Source organism: Geospiza fortis, unplaced genomic scaffold, assembly GCF_000277835.1.
Source record: "Geospiza fortis unplaced genomic scaffold, GeoFor_1.0 scaffold192, whole genome shotgun sequence".
In the NCBI taxonomy this organism is placed as follows: domain Eukaryota; kingdom Metazoa; phylum Chordata; class Aves; order Passeriformes; family Thraupidae; genus Geospiza; species Geospiza fortis.
Window position 1 is genome coordinate 5,650,767 of NW_005054315.1, and position 17,074 is coordinate 5,667,840.

General features: G+C 36.4%; 1 protein-coding gene across 1 annotated transcript in view; it reads left to right on the top strand.

The window, feature by feature from the left end:
- UXS1 (UDP-glucuronate decarboxylase 1) overlaps positions 1-17,074 on the top strand; it is a 39,177-nt gene that overhangs the window by 10,462 nt on the left and 11,641 nt on the right. The window contains exons 4-6 of the mRNA XM_031056205.1: positions 8,596-8,700; positions 10,039-10,098; positions 12,105-12,226. Coding sequence (XP_030912065.1) covers positions 8,643-8,700; positions 10,039-10,098; positions 12,105-12,226 — 240 coding nt within the window. The 5' untranslated portion in view covers positions 8,596-8,642. The remainder of the gene's footprint in view (positions 1-8,595; positions 8,701-10,038; positions 10,099-12,104; positions 12,227-17,074) is intronic.

Genomic DNA, 17,074 nt, shown 5'->3' on the forward strand with positions numbered 1-17,074 from the left:
CACATAAACACACATTTTATTTTTTAGCCTTGTGACAACTGTAGTTATCTCTAGTGCTGAATGTCTTTCTCGTCTACTAGGATTTTATTTGCTTTAGCATTTGGAAATGTCAGTTGGAGATGCTCAAGTTTTCACTTTGTTTTTTTCAAGCAGAAGAAAAAGGGTTTTGAGTTCTTTGTGGAATGAAAGTAGTTCAGGAATCTTGAAAGATAAAAAATAGTAAAAAAAAAGTTGGAAATAGCTATATTAACCCTTTTTTCCTATTATAGTTCAGTTCTGTGTTTTTAAAGATATTTTCATTTCAGCCTGATCCCTCACATACAGCTTTAATACACTATTAAATAGGCACTTTTTTGGTATAGGAAGACAGAGGGGTTTTTTCTGAAGGCTAGTATGGAAAGAAAATCTCTTAACACTCTTTTTTGTAGTATCAGGAAAAAAATAGAAATACACCTTTACTTATTTTCTGCCTCATTCTCTACATTCATTAAGGTTACAAGTGCCCCAAGATAGTCACTTGAGAGCACTGTGGCTCATGTTCCTACAAACCATATTGTAAGGACTCACAGATGTTAATTGGAAAACAAATGAGAATTAATGCTTTATCTGGTGTTACAGTGATGTACCCCAATTTAGGGTAGTAGATAAACTGCATTAGAAAATGCCAAAGGAAATTCTGTATTAAATAAATGTATGTTATTAGTAATGTACTTGGTTTCCACAGCGACATAAGCATTAGTGCTGTTTTGTTTATACTCACCTTTGCATTCGAGTTGACTCTGTGTTTGTAGTAAAAAGTAAGGGTTTGTTTTTATATCACTTCAAGCCTCCTAAGTCTCTATTTCTATTGTGAAATATTGTTATACTTAAATATATGTGTTTTAAAAAAGCAAAAAAAAAAAAAACCCAAACAAAACCCCAACAAAACAAACAAAAAAGAACCCCCAAAAAACCAACCAAAAATACACAGCCTATATACCCCAAAAAATCCCCAAAACTACACACATGAAAAACCAAGCCACTTTCAAGGTGATGTCATAAGAAGGCACATGATCATTCCACAGACTGGATCTCTAAGTAGGAAAAAATGCCTCTCAGGTCCCAGTCTTGATGTCCGGTTTTCAACTACCCTTAGGCACACACAGCGGTTGAATAAATCTGAAAAAAAAAATCAGACAGTTATACATAGCCCATATCCTTCTCCCACTGGTGTTTCTTCTTCCTGCTTCCTCAGCAACTTTTGGAAGCCTTAAAACAATCTTCTGTAAAGTGATAGGTGCACGTTTCCTTTAAACCCAGCTGTCTGATGTATCTGAAAGATGTCCTCAGCTGAACTGCTTCACAGGAGCACACTTGGGCCTTGTATTTCTTGTTGGTTGCTTGGTAGCATTGTTTTGTTTTTACTACACCTTCCACAAATTTGAAATAAAAACAGGCCTGAAAATGCCACAGATTGACAGTCAACAGTGGGAACAGTTGAGTCAGTTGAACTGATTTCACTCCCCTAATCAAAGGTGCACAGTATGTTTTGAAAAATACTGTATGATACTTCTAAAATTGCAGTCTGTGACAGCTGAAACTGCTGCCCAAACTCTTTGGGCAGAGCAGTGTTGAGTTGGTCCATTCTGATGCTCAAAAACTTTTATTTAAAATAAGTGCATGTGTACTACCTAAGTAATATACTATGAAGTGAGAGAGAAGTGAAGTGTAAGTGGTAGATAATGATCAGCTGTTTTATGGCTTATGTTCTGAGATTTACTGATCTTCAGTTAAATAAAACTGTCTGGTTTTGCTCTTGGTTTGTTGTTCTGTTTTAATTCTGCATGCCAGCAGTCCAGTTTCTGGAAAAACATTTCTTAAGTGTTAGCTCTAATTTCAGTAACTGTTGTGAACACAAAGGTAGTTTTGGCTCTTTTGACTCTCACTGAAAATGTTTAAAAAATTATATAATAACACGTTTTGCAAGTTGAGAGACAGGGTGTTAGCACATGATACACATAGTGGCAAGGATATTGTCTTTCAGAGTTTGCAGGAGGTGTTGTACTTGCTAGTTACATGTACATAGGTAAGTAAAGTAACAGTGTGTATAGAATTTTAATAAATCACTTGCTTGACTGGGACTAAAAAATCCTTTTATTTTTAAGGACTTCTCTGTCTTATAGTCCTGAGAGTTGATTTTTAAGGCTAAGACCAACAATCTCACAAAATTGGTCCAAAGAATAGTCTATAGCCTTCTTGTGAGTAACAGCCTTCCAGATGTCAGGATGGTAGCATTTTACTAAACAGTGTTCTACAGTATTCCAGAATTGTTCAGTCTTCAGGTCCTCTCACAGGTAATTTAAAGCACATACAAATACAAAACACATACAGATAAAAATACAAGGATGTCTTTAATGCATGGCTTTTTTTTTTTCCTTTGTCTTCCATACTTCCATCCCAGATTTTTCCCTTCCTAGTCTTCGTTCTCTGTGCTTTATACATTAGCTTGCTGGTTTTAAATTGTATGGTCAGGAAAGTTTATGGCAAGGAGAGGGTAAGAAATGCTACTTTATTTTGCTTGTTCAGAGCCAAGTACAGTGCTGCCTTGGTCTGGTGTGAGGCTCTCCAAAACTGCTCCAGTATGAGCAATATGGTAAATCTTTATGAAGTTATTCCAGTTAGCCTGACATTACAGACAACATCTTTAGCATCAGGTAAATGAACTAGTATTTGTCCTTTTTGGTTCTGGGCAATAGAAATGTCTCACTTCACTGTGTCAGCTTCTCTGGCCTGACCTCCAGTAATGAAATCAGCACAGCTGGGTTTTTTTTTACAGGAAAAGTCCATACATTCAAGCTGTAGAAACCTATTTGTATGCTTTTGATCAAAGCTTTTCTGCTCAGTGCTTCCTGACTAGTAAATACAGTGATGGATGCAGGTGCTTACTGGACTTAGTGACCTGTTTAGTCCTTTCTGGGACCATGATGCATGTGGAAGGCAGAAATAGAAGATGGAGGTAATTTTCTGTCGTAGGAAAGGTGGTAGATTTCTCCCTTACCATACACTTACGAAGCATGGAGAACATATGCAGTATTAGGGCTAGAAAATGAAGATGATACAAAGGAAAGTAGTTTTATGGCAGTATTTTGGAGTTTTATGGAGTATTTTCTCCTAGTCACCCTAGGACAAGCGGTTTTACTGATCATTTTTGTTTAGAATTAAGGAAAACACAGGATTGAATGCTTGTGTACAAATTTAAATATTGCAGATTCCATGGATGCTAAATTTTAGAGATTTTTATTTTAGCTTTTCACATAGAGAGGGGCATAATTGCCAAACATTAGTTGCTGTTTATCTTGCAATATGTTACTTAAACCTTATGTTGAGCACAGACTTCTATATTTGCCACAGTGTACCTTGTGTACCTGACTTGAATGTTTATGCCAGCTTCTGTGTCTGTGCTATTTTGAAATTAATTTGGTTTTTTGGCCTTTTTTTCCAATAAAATTGTAACATAACAAATCTATTTAATTTTTCTTTATCAGTAGTCTCTGATCCTGTGCTTGCTAAACTACTTGCTGCTGTCTTCACAGTTAACAAAGTTCTAGTCTCCCATGCGAGCTACACATAAAACTTGTAGAATTTTATTGTTATCATTTGTTATTCTTTTGTGGACCTTAACATAACACTTTGCACAACTGTTCACACATTTTTTTTAAGTAATTGAACTATGACTTTATTGCAAAGTCAGCTCAGAGCTTTGTATTAAATGTTGTAAAGCTTCTTTACCTTGTGTAACAAGAAAGAGTTGTGGAGGTCAATTACTAGATGTATTTCTTTCTGACCTTCTGTAGATACTGTCCCAGGCACCAAACAGTTAATCCTTTGAAAAGCTGTAGCTTGGAGAGCTTTCCACAGCTCTGGCTGGAACAGAGTTAAGTTTCCTGCTATCTTAAATAACTGTTAACTTTGTGCTGCAATGTGCAAGGTTGTCAGCCAAACTGGGTGGATGGCTTTGTCTAGCTGGCCTGCTGAAATTCTGAGAGAGAAAAAAAAAAGCTGGTATTTTTCAGACCTGACAGTTAATAGAAGGAAAGTGGAATGAGAAACAATTATTCTTATTTCAGCATTGTCAGCTTGATGGATCAAATATGGAAAGTTTGTGGTAGAAACTTTTCACCCTACTGAAATGTCCAGCATTCTCCAAATGTTTTGGAAAAATGGTTATATTTTCATTGGTCTGAGGCTTGATATACAAAAGATTCCTTCCCAGGCCAGAGGCAGAAGTCCTGTAACTGCCTGATTGCCTGTCCTCTGATCCAGAAGATGGTCATCTGACACTTGACAAATTCCCCATCTTCCATCTCTCTGCCAGTTCTGCTCTTGCTGAACCTTTTCCATACAGGGATCGATTTTTGCCTTTATGCATGGGGGGAAAGTACATTGAGGCAAATGGGAAGGGCAAAACTGTACATCTGGCAAAAAAAAAACCCTTGGTTTTTTCCCCCAGCTCCTTTGTTTCATTTAAAACAATCGCTAGCTGCGAAACAAAGCAAGAATGAAGCACTAAAAGAAGGAGAGTGCTTTCTTGCTTGCTGTCTTGCTTTCTGTCTTTATTTTGCTTTGTTTTGCACTGTTCTTCACACTTAGTTTAATGTTTAAAAAAAAGTAAATAAACTTGAATATTATAAGGAGTTTTTGGGGTTTTGTATTTTATATACATTTGTTTCTAGCTAACAGTTGTATGACCACTTCAATGATCACAAGCCTAGCTGTATCCTTGTGGAGCAAAAGGAATGATAATTTTTGACCTTATGTATCTGAATTGCCATTAAAGGAACCACTCCTACATGGGCTGCTGGGTGTCAAAAATTAGCAGTATTAAAAAAACAACAACAAAGAAACCGCAAAACAAAAAATTAAGTGGAAGGAGAGGGAGGCAGGAAAGAGTTCATTTCTACTTTGACAGGTTAGGATTGGGCAGTAAATTACTAACAGACCAAAATGTTTTTGAAGTTTTTTCTCTTTCCAAAAATTCCACCAGAACTTGTCAAAACTAATTTACAAAGGGTTGTGAAGAAACAGGTGGGAAAAAAACAGCATAAAACTCCGGTAAGACTTCAGCTTTGAGTTGGCTGTAGGTGACTTCAGCAATTACTTTGTTAATTTTTCTGCACCACTGTGTTTGAGTTGTGCTTGCTGCTTGCAAGCATCAGTCAGCATCTTTACAGAGCATTCCTTATCCTAGCTTCCAGTCTACCCCTTGTCTTTGGTTTTATGACAGTAGCATGCTATGGGAAAAGGATACTTTAAAGCAAAGCTTGAGGCAGTTAGGAGATTTTATTCATGTTCAGAACTCATCTGTAGGAAGTGTGTTGAAGTTCAATAATCCAGTTAAAATTTACCCCATGCTACATTTTTACATCATTTCCCCAGCACAAAAATTGATTCCAGCTTTATTTACTGCTTAAGTTTACAGTGTCACAGTGACCAAAGTAAGGAGTAGTTATTCCATGTCACACTTCATCATGCAAAACAATTAACTAGCTTCATGTTGCAGACAGACTCCTTCAAGTTTCAGTTGCATTAGCAATGCAGGCAGGACTTGGAATCGAGCCTGAGCTGGGAACTCTGTTCTGCCAACTCTCACTGCATCAGGTCATCTTTGGATGCTGTTTGTATTGCTATTACAGGTGCCTTGTGTGGCAAACTCTTGATGCTGCACCAGAGTTGACAGTGGTTGGATGTACTGTTTCCTGATCATTCAACAACAAATAGCAGAGAACCTGCTACATGAAATTTTACTTCTCTGCACCTTTTTATGTGAGAATAAATATTCAGCATTACACATCTGCCAAAACTGTCTCTCTTTAGCTTTCTGGGCTGTTTTGACATCTTCTAGGCAGCAATTCATCCCTACTCTGTAGGGATAAACAGCTGTAGACCAAAGAGAGAATGGCAATATAAAAGCAGATATATTTTGTGGCATCTGCATGAGCATACTGTCAAATATCATTACTCTGTCAAGACAGTAAAAGTTGCAGTAACAGTCATTAAGTTTGCCTTAGGAGCTCATGTTATGTTTATGTTGATAGTTAATTGTTCTCTGGGGTGAGGTATGGCTTGAAATAATTTCTCCTTATTTTGGTCACTTGACATTGTGAATTTAATCAGTGAATAAAATTATTATGCAGGATTTCTTGTGTTGAAGTGATAATGCAGGGCTGCAGTATGCAGTGAACTTTGAAATGCTTCCTCGAGATGAACCAGTGTGTCCTTCTCCAAGCTGTGTTACATAAAAATCAGGAGCTAAGCTTGCCGAGTAGACAATAGACATAACAGTTAATCTAGAAAAACTTGATTTATATACAAGCACACTTCATTAGGGATTCAGAAAGAAAGTAGGTTGAATATTTTACCATGCCAATATTGCTGGTATTTTTAAAGTGTTATTACCAGAACATGTGCTTATCTTAAAAAGAATGTGATGTTTTACTGTGAAGGAGGTACTTGTGCTTTGAAGGCTTACCTACTTTTCATTTTTTCATTGCTCAATAGGCTGTTGAAAAACAAGGGGTGACTTTCACATGGATAATTCAAGCCACTTATTTATGCTCTTGCCCTACTAGTCTGCTTTTTTAAAATTATATTAGAGGTCAGAAAGCAAAGGTTTGCATACTTGCTTTGTCAGATGAAATTTGAGAATGGGAAGGAAGTCTTCAACAGGAGGCACATTCCTCTAATATTTCAGTGTTCTCAGCTAGTTAAAAGTAGGTGATAACTTCATAGTTGATATTTTATTTTTTCATATAGTGATAGGATAAGGGGAGATGGCTTTAAACTGTAAGAAGGTAGGTTTAGATTAGAGATAGGAAACAGAATCACTCCTGTGAGGGTGGTGAGGCACCAGAACAGGTTGTCCAGAGAAGCTGTGGATGCCTGATGAACACTTGAAAGTGTTCAAGTCCAGGCTGGATGGGGCTTTGATCAGCCTGGTCTAGCAGAAGGTGTGGTGGGATTGAGGTGATCTTTAAGGTCTCTTCCAATTCAAACCATTTCTGATTTTTTTTTTCCAATTAGATGTAACTCATATACAGCTTGTGCTGTTTAAGTAAGTAGAGTTCTAACCTGTTTTAAGTAGGAAAACTAATTTATTAGAGGAAAAAGTTCATAATGTCACAGATACTGTGAAAGTGAAAGCCCCCAACAGAAGGCTATGAGAAATCAACGTGTGGTCAAAGTACAGATTATTTTTTAATGCTGTGATTTTCTATTGCTTTTTAATAATAAAACACTTAAGGAAATAGAAAGAAAACATTTGTTTGACCAGTAGTGTTCTGTTCTAGGGCAAGGCAGCCTTATGCCATGCAGTATTTTCTTCTGTCAGAATAGCAGCTAGCCTTTTCCAGCTTCTTTTTGGTTTCAATGTCAAGTCTTCTTTAAAAAAACCCAAAACCCTAACTTTTCTTTTAAAACACAAAGGAGTTATTTTCCCTTTCTTTTATCAGGCCATTCTAATTATTGCTTCACCTTTCATTGCTTTTCTTGAATGACCTTGGTGTAGGGGATTTGTTCTTCCTTAAACATCTCATTTGAGCTTATGTTTAATTTTTACTTTTGCAGTTGCTTATCCATGGGTGGTTTTTTTAAGATAGCTCTGGCTTGCTGTGATTCAAGGTACATAGAAGACAGAAAGACGTTAACATATTTACAACAGTCATGTTATGAAAGGCTTGCAGGTTGAGCTTTTGAATATCAGATATTTCCTATGACACTGAATCCAGTTTTCATTTCTTTGTTTTTATTGTAATTTAACAAATTTGTTTCCAACAGCCTTTTGTTTCTAATACCTCCAACCTTCAATCATCTCAGACAATGAATTTCAACTAGTTCTTTGGTTAATTGTATTTCATATCATGGAGTGGAGGAGTGTGTCAAAATATCTGTATTGGGTTTTGATCTGTGTGGTTTTGGGTTTTTTTTTTTTTTTTAATTAAAGCTAAAATACTGTATTATCCAAACATTGCATATATGTGACAAAAGTAGCAGGGGAAAAAAAGACAAAAGTTGCATGCTTGTATCTTGCTATTTAATATATAAATAATACAGAACTGATTAATGTTTCATAGACAGATGTTCTAGAAATAAAAATACAGTATTTATTTTTCCCAGAAAGTTTCTCTTCATATTGAAAAAATGTTTCTATCATTTTTGCTTCACAGTGTATTTTAGAATGATACTCTGAAGCTTGTAGCCACTAAAAACTTGAGGATAACAGAATGCTACAAATACTTTTGCAGCTTCTAAACATTTTGGAAGTTCTCAGCTGAATTTTTTATAAGTGGAAAAGTGTGAACACCAACACAGACGTTTATATCCATGTCAACAGTGTCAATATATTACATTGTGCTCTAGGTTTGGTTTTACTGAAAATTAAGTTTTTCTTAGAGTTACAACAGGTTTGTGTACATATCATCTGTAGGTAGCAATACAGGAAGGGCTGGGTTCCAGTGCTAGGAAGTGCATAAAGGAATACTTATTTCTTTACTAAAGTGCTTTCTCATTTAATATCTTATGTGGGAAAATAATAATGCTATCCCCTCCATTTTTCTGTAGTGGACCAGATCTATCATCTAGCATCTCCTGCTTCTCCTCCTAATTACATGTATAATCCTATAAAAACATTGAAGACCAACACTATTGGGACATTAAACATGCTGGGTAAGTGGAATTTTTTTTTATTACTTAACTTGGTTAGACATCATATAATCCTGATAGAGTTGCTGGGGAGATGGGAGGATGAAGCAAATGAGTTGTACATTTTAAAAAGTTGTTTCTTTACGCAAAAAAAGGTTGGGGGTATTTTTACCTTCTTTGAAGACTTTTGTTTTCCTTTAAATATATCTGCAAATGAACACTAATAATGTGGCTGTCAAAGGACAAGAACTTTGTGCCTGTAAGTTGGCTATGGAGTGTGCAGTAATTACAGAAGTAATAGGAACAATTAAGAGCGTGGGATTTTTATAGCACAGTTGTGTTCATGATTGCAGTTTTCACTTTGGTGACTGTGGAACATTTCCATAATTACCATAAGTTAGTGTTCCTTTCCACCTCAGCAAACATTGGACTAGGTGGAACTGCACTGGTTTAAACTCCAGACATATGGAGTAGTGCACCCCCTTGTGCGTGCCTTGGCTAGCAAATTCTGAAATTGTTTAATGTCAAGCATCATGCTGTATAATTACAAGGCCATATTTTCAGCTTTGTCTGCTAGTTTTGATGATGGGAATGGGTCAGTGAAAAGAAGGCCTCAAGACTTCACTACTTTTTCCTCCCATCTTTCTGCCATTTGGTATGATGCAGGCTGATCTGAGTGTCAGTGATCCTAAGAATTGTTGAGTCAGAAAAACTCCTGGGCATTAGCATAGCTGAGTTTCTTATTTGAGTGATACAGTTTGGAGAATCAAGTGATTCAGAAGCTATTGAGGTACCAGAATGACAGAGGTGAGAGATTTATTTGATTTGCCATGCCAACTTGAAGACCAGAAAGCCATTGAAATGGAATGGAGGATAATCTCAAGTGATGGGTAGGATGGTCCAAGCAGTTTAAAAGAGCAGTTTAAAAGGAGAAATTTTTGATTTTTGTCCTATAACATGTTATTCTGTCCAAATTTCTTCACAGGGGTTGTCTTTAATCTATGTAAAGATTTGATGATCATAATATACTATGTTGTTTCAAGATCCTGATTTCCTAAGTGGAATGATTCCCTGGCCTTTATTTAGATTGTAATAGATTAAATTCTTGGATCTTAATTCAGTGCAACTGCTAGTCCCAGAAGCAAACTCGTCACATGCAGGTGCTGCTCTGCTATTTCTTAAGTTTTCTAGTTTGGAAATGGGGGCTATGAATGTGATTTACAGCTAAATTTGCCTAATGAGAGAAATCAAATTCTCTTTAAAAACATGTAAAACAGGATCACACTAAAGCAGCTAGCATGAGTGAAAGATTCTTGCACTTGCTCTAATTATGTTCTGCTTTCCCCATTGCCCAAAATCTAGGTTTAGCTAAACGTGTTGGAGCACGGCTGCTGCTGGCCTCTACATCAGAGGTTTATGGAGGTAAGAAGAACAAAACAGTATTTAGAGCTCTTCAGATATGATTGTGTAAAAGGATATTTACACATCTTTTGTCAGATACCAGAATGATAGATTTTCATCACTGTCTTAGCTTGCTTTTTTAAGAGATGTTCTTCTTACAGTTTAAAATGTGAGAAGGGCATTTACAGTGCTTGCTTTATGTATCTAGTCGAGAGTGGTGGCAGGAGACTTGTAGTGTTGTCCATATTTTTCCCGTGTCCTGGTTTATGTCTCTTTTTCCAAAGGGCTTGTGGGAAAATTGAGTGTTGTACTCCAAAGTCCAGATGCCATAATGAAAACTTGAGAAGAAAGATTTCAATAGTAAATATGCATATCTTTTCCCCATCACATAGGAATTGTATTATTAAGATTTAGCAATTGCCCTGGTGTGTAAGAGACAAAGGACATAACCTCCAAGCTAAGAAAATGCTGGTTGTGCATGCAAGGTTCTTCTGGTGTCTCTTAAAATGTAATATTTGGGAATGCTCTCCATCTTCTTACTGTTAGAAGTGAAGAAGTGAAAGAATGATGGATAGAATGGTGACTGGATGCAGCAAGAATCTTCAGTACTTCTTAGGGTCTGTAACAGACCCTGTGCCTGTTAGAGAAACTTCCTTCTGTTCTGAACTATTGCATAATTGATAACAGCACTAATCAAAAAGATTAGTGGAGATACACAGGCACAGTACCCTGCTCAGTGGGAGTAGATTTGAGTCTCAGCTGAAAAGAACAAGCAAGTAAACAAAAAATGTTCAAAGGTACAAGATACAAAGCTTTGAGAGCAAAAAGTGAGTAAGGACAAAGAACATGGCTCCAGGTGTACACTTTTGTTGGAGCAGCTTCAGAAGACTGAAAGTAAATACCCAAGCAAGAGATCACTAAGATGATAGGCCAGCCAAAGTGGCCTGAGCATGTGCAGCATTCCTACTGCCTCCCAAGCCTTAGATTATCTATGGTCAGGCTCTACAGAGAAAAATGATAGCCCCAAGGACTCTTCTGCAACTGAACAATCTCCCTCCTGGAGTATCTCCTCTCCCACTGCATCTTTTCAGGCCTATTTAAGATTGTTGTGAGTTTTTATAATAATGTAAAACTTCTGTGCATTTACCATTGCTCTGTGGCTGCCATATGGCACAAATTCATTCATAATCATGTCTGAACAGCATAAAATCTGGAAGGTTTAATCAGAACTGACTGTCAAGGTTGTTTCAAAAAATTAGCTCTCAGCACCAGGAAGTTCTGTAGTAATGTATGCAAACTTCAAGCCCAGTAGAAATTATACCATTCTAAAGACAACAGAGAGGGAGATTTACCCAATTGTTTGTAATTTTTCAAGCATATAAAGCACACACTAGTAAGGTTCCTAGGTGATGTTTGATTGTTTGTTTTTTATAATCAAGAACTTCTATGCTGGATCAAACCAAAGGATTGTCTAACCTGATTGTGCCCAGTCATAGCTAGTAAAGATGCTTAGGGTAAAATAGAAGAAATGTAAGTATTTTGTGGTGCATCACTATTACCTCAGTAAGAAATGCAGTACATCTCTATTTTCTCTATTTTTCTTTCCTTGTTTCCTATTTTATGAAATTTGAATATGTTTTACTTTCCTACATAACCTATAATGCCTCTTACATAACTGCTGCCTACATACCCTGTAATATTTCCTCTGAAGCACATTAGGTAAAAGTTGTGTTTATGTCCTTGAGCCTTTAACCCTCTGTTCACACACTCTTTAAGGGAAAGCAGTTGCTGGCTGTTGTTTGCTTGTACTCAGTTATTTTACTAGTCTTTCATCTTCTGCCACTGCTGTTTTCATGTTTCCAATGATTGCACTTTAAAGAAACTGTGTTAAAACATAAGATTTTCTTAAGTGCAGAATTCAGAGAGATGTGCTGACTTGTATAACACAAATGCTCTACTGAAAGTTTCATCACATATAATCATCTTTTGATAAACCATAATCTAAGGTGGGTTTCTTTTCCCCATAGATCCTGAAGTTCACCCTCAAAATGAGGATTACTGGGGGCATGTGAATCCGATAGGTCCAAGAGCCTGCTATGATGAAGGAAAGCGGGTTGCAGAGACCATGTGCTATGCATACATGAAGCAGGTATTAAACTTGTATCAGATTCGGTGTTTCTTCTGTGATTACTGAAGGCTCAATGTATGGCAAGACTGGAATATGTGTATTTAGGGGGAGGAGGGCAAAATAGAACGTCTTAAGTAGGAGCACTTACTGTGTTTTTGCAAAATCTGTTTTCTTTAATGGGAAGGTTTTATTGCTCCCATCTGTTGTGTGTTTTCAGATGAGCAGTCTTCTTGTGGAAAATGTGCTTTAGTGTTCTTAATAGGTATAATATGTCTTTCAGTATAGTAAATAGTTTTTAGACAGATTAAACTGAGGTGACCTTAGTGTGCTTAAAAGTCAATGGGATTGAATAAAGCCATTCCTGATAAATGTGTAATGTTGAAGGAGAATAATCAAAATCAGAATATACAGATAAGAATGGGAAAGGTCTTTAATGAGTACTTACATAGAAGCAATGTATTTTAAGCACTTTTGAAATGTCTTAAAATTATGTAGGTATAAATTACAGACCTTAATGAATATCTAGCTGTGTAATGCCTGTTTTCAGACAAAGACATGAGGATAAAAATGCAATTTAAAATATGTTTAAGAAATTATACATGCCAGTTTTCTTGTGTTTCCTAACCAGCAAGTAGAAATTCATCATTAACTAACGTAGCATTGACTGTTTACCTGTAAGTAAATATTGCTTAATTGTGGTTCATCTAAGCTCTAGGAGACTATTTAATTAGCAAATATGGCACACTAAAGAAAATTATATCAGTATTTCTTGTTATTTGCATCCTTAATATAAAAAAGTATAAATCACATATAGTATATTGTATAGAATTTTAAACCTTTAAATTATAAAATTCTAAGTACTTTATAAACCTTGAAAACAGAATCAAGCTGAAGTGGTAAGACTTTAAGACATGCTATTTTAGTATAGTGTAGTAATTTTGTCTTATCTCTTCTAGCAGACAGAGAAGGCAGAGGTTCTGTCTCCTTTGTTCTCTTTTAAATCATTTAAGGTCCAACATGGCGATACTGCTCTCGTTCAGGATGACGTCTCCAGTATTTCACTGTAGCAAAATATTCCTTGTCAGTCTGGAAACCCATTTGCAGTTGAAGATTACAGTTTTTATGAGAAATTCTCCTGCTCTAGGGTGTTGCATTTTTTGCAGTATTCTTTTAAAAGAGCATGAGTAGGTAATTTTTAAAATCATGGGCTGTATCTTAAAACCACAGAGTGAGTCGTGAGAGCATCTCAGAGATTTTATGCAGGATTTACAATGAGTAGGAAAGGTTTATAAGGTGGAACTGCAGTGCACATGTACATTAAGTAAAAACTCATTATGAGTGAGCAAATGGCCTGTCTGTCCTAGAGGCAGCTCTGTGACTTATTTCTTGTACTTTGTTATGGGTTCATGAAGTCTGCCCAAGCTTGTCCTAAGTTCAGCTATATTCTGAAACACTGTTGAGCTGGTGTGAGGAAAAGAGAGGGGGTGAGCAGTTTTTAGGTGATATGGTGTTACTAGTGGAAGAAACCTTACCTTTTGAAAGGGTCTGATTTCCTCTATGCAGATAAGCATTGTACTTTTAAGAGGATTTTCAGCAGGAGTGACCTAGCCCCAAACAGTAGAATTTGCAGTATTTCAAGCTAAAATATTTCCAGAATCTCTCAGCTTCAATAAAAATAAGAAACAGGCAAAGTTATTTTGCATTTTTTGGTCATTTATTAGAAAGATTTCCATCATCATGCACATGCTAGGTACCTTAAATACATAATAGTGTTTCCAAAAAATGTGAAGTAAAACTAACCTTCTGCATTATACTTCAGACAGCCTGTTTGAATCAGAATGGTTTTTCAGTCTAGTCAAAGTTGACTATTTGCTGTTGTCAGTTCCTCAGTAGCTTGTCCTGACCAAGGCATTTTTAGTGTGTTCTTTTCTGCTGGTGGTGTTGTTTTGTTCACTTATTTTGACCCTGTGAATTAAGCATTTCTTAATGTTATCACCTGAAAAAGTGGTGAGAGGGGAGTTTCAGCACACACTATCGCAGTGTGAATTTTGTGCTTCATTCAGGACTTGCCATTCAGTTATCTGTGAAACCTTAAAAGATTGTATTTGACATTCTGGAGTTACCTGGAAATCTAAGTATTAATGTTTGTGCCAATACTCTGGATTAATTCAAATACTGACTAGAATCTGATACTACCTTCATAGCAGGGATTTGCATCATCTGCTTAGGTGTGTTTTATGTAAAAATACATACCAATTAAAATGCTGTGCATATTAAGGGTGTTTTGTCAACTAGATTTCTTTCTTCTCTTATACTACTGACCTATAAGGAAATTCTCCAGAGCTGAAGAAATACTTCAAGTCACTAGGGAATGTTACAGGAGAATTTTTATTCTCCTTCCACTTTCTTAATCCATTTTTTCATACCAGCTATGTGACTCTGAAGGCTTTGGGGGTAAGAAATGGGCTTGGTTGTGATACAACTATCACATTAAGTGATAGTTTTGGATTTGCCTTAGAATAGCTGAAGTGTTGAACTATAAGCATAACATTTAAACTGTAAAATTGTAGGCTGACTTCAGGAACCTGCATTATGCCCAAAGTATTGAGTCTGATGATTGAGGCTATCCTTCCTAGCTTGTTTAGGAGCTTTAGTGTTTATGTAATTCTAATCTCAGCATCACTGTTTCTGCAAAATAATTCTAAAAATCTATTAGTAGAGTGTTAGTGGCATTTTTAATACAATTGACAGCACATACAAATAAAATTCCTTGGACCCAGCCTCACTGTAGAGTATTGTAGCTTAAACACATCATAGATGGATCCAGTGTACACAGTGCTAGTAATTCTGCTGTGATTGCAATTCAGAGGTTTGGGAACAATTTTGAGAGTTAATGATCTGTGAAATACATGGGAAAGAATATGAATCAGTAAGAAAGGGACTATTAGAGCAAGGAATGCTGACAGCAAGCTAAGTAATTTTGGCTGAGGCACTGGTAAAGATTTTTGTCAGGTCACAGTGATACCCCCTGCTACTGTCTGGACTTCTCCAGCATATTTTTTTAATTCTAGTTGTCTGTGGGAGAGCAGACATTTGTAGCTTTTCCTTTCCTGATCTTTGATGGAGGTCTGGCTCATACTTGATGTTTATATAGATCCACAGACTTTACAAAGAAGGAAGCACTGGTAATTAATAGGAGAAGCTTGCCTGATATCCTTGTGAATTGTGGCCACAACATGTCATATTCAAATTGTTCTGGTTAAAAGAAACTTGGTATTTGAATTGTATTGATCTATTTTCTAAGACAGTCAACACAAGAAAATGCCTGTTCTTAAAAAGCTTATAAAATTAAAATATGTCTTTTTAAGTTATGGAGTTATTATAGCATCCTTGATACCCTTGATAGTTTCTGGACCTGGAATCTCTAAAACTAAATCACCAGCAAAGACTTATGCTGAAAACCATGGACAGCTTTGTTTTGCAAGGGAGACTGCATAATTAATATTACATTTTAACTGACAGCTATAGAATAGTCTTGAGTACTTATTCAGACGAGGTGTCTCTGTAAGCAATAACAACCTTTTCTGCTTCTTTACTGTTCCTTTTCATCTGTACAGGCACAGTCTCTGTGAAGAAATTCATACTGATAAATAATAGAGTGAGCTGAAGTGTTTTGCTAGTCCACAGTCCTGCTTTTATGATCTTGCTCTCAGGCTCTTTTTTTGGATTGCTCAAGGAATTTTCTTTCTGATCAATCTGGTGTGGGAAGGCCTTGTCTGAAACTGTGAGGGCAGGAGGCAGTTGATCGCATTTTATCTCAGCATTAGGGATAAATCTCAAGCTCTCTTATGTTTAGCACTATAAATATGAGCCAAAGAGGTTTTTTTTTTTTCTTTCTCTAGGATGTAATAAAATACTGTACATGACTTACTGCTGCAAATCTGGGGAAGTAATTGACTTTGATGGTGGGATTATGGTAGAGGTAGTCAGTCATTACTACATGTTATTGATAATATTCGGAGTAACAGGACGCAGCTAAGACAGAGTTCATACAAAAAGGAGTATAGTTATTCAGCATATAAAAAGGATCACTTCAAATGAGATGTTCATGAAACAGCAAAAGGAGAGTTATGACAATTTTTAAGTTTCTGTCTCCAAAATCTCTTTGTCTGTGGAAGAGTTTTATTTGAGGAGACAGATTCCAGTTTTAAAGGGGCAAATAAAAAATTAGCTGCATAGAAAATAGATTTTTCAAAGCAGTAGGCTGCAGGGAAAAGCCTTGCTAAATGATACTATAAATAAAAGGTTACTCATTTTAAAAGACAACATTACAGTGGGGTGAGGTGAATAAATAGAAGGGAGAAGAAATAATGGGTTCCTTGTTACTATGAGTAAGTGCCTACAGAGAATGTGTTGTTTTTCTTTTCTAGATCCCTTGCTAGTTTCCAACCAATACTGGAAAACAAGGCTGCTGCTGTAGCTTGTGCAGTGCAAGAGAGGCTTTTTGGTCAGCATTGTTGAATGAGTTATTTTTATCTTGAATACTAGCTTCCAAGTGCCTTATTTTCTGCACTTGTTATTAATGGCAGTATTTGGAAAGCCCATGTGAAATACAACCCCTTCCTGAAGGGGTCAGTGGCCTTCTTAAGATAAAGTGCTGAGCAAAACAAAGGAAGGAGCAGCTCTATAATGAGTCTGTATTTCCAAATGCTGTGAAGGCTTTGGGAATGGTTCTGTAATGTGCTGCTGGAAGTATGCATTTGAAATGTTACACTGCTGTACTTTTTTAGCTAGCAAGAAATAAGGAGTATGGTCCCAGCTGATGCATTTTGTATGGAAAGAGATTTCTGCTCTTTCCAGAGTCTCTTT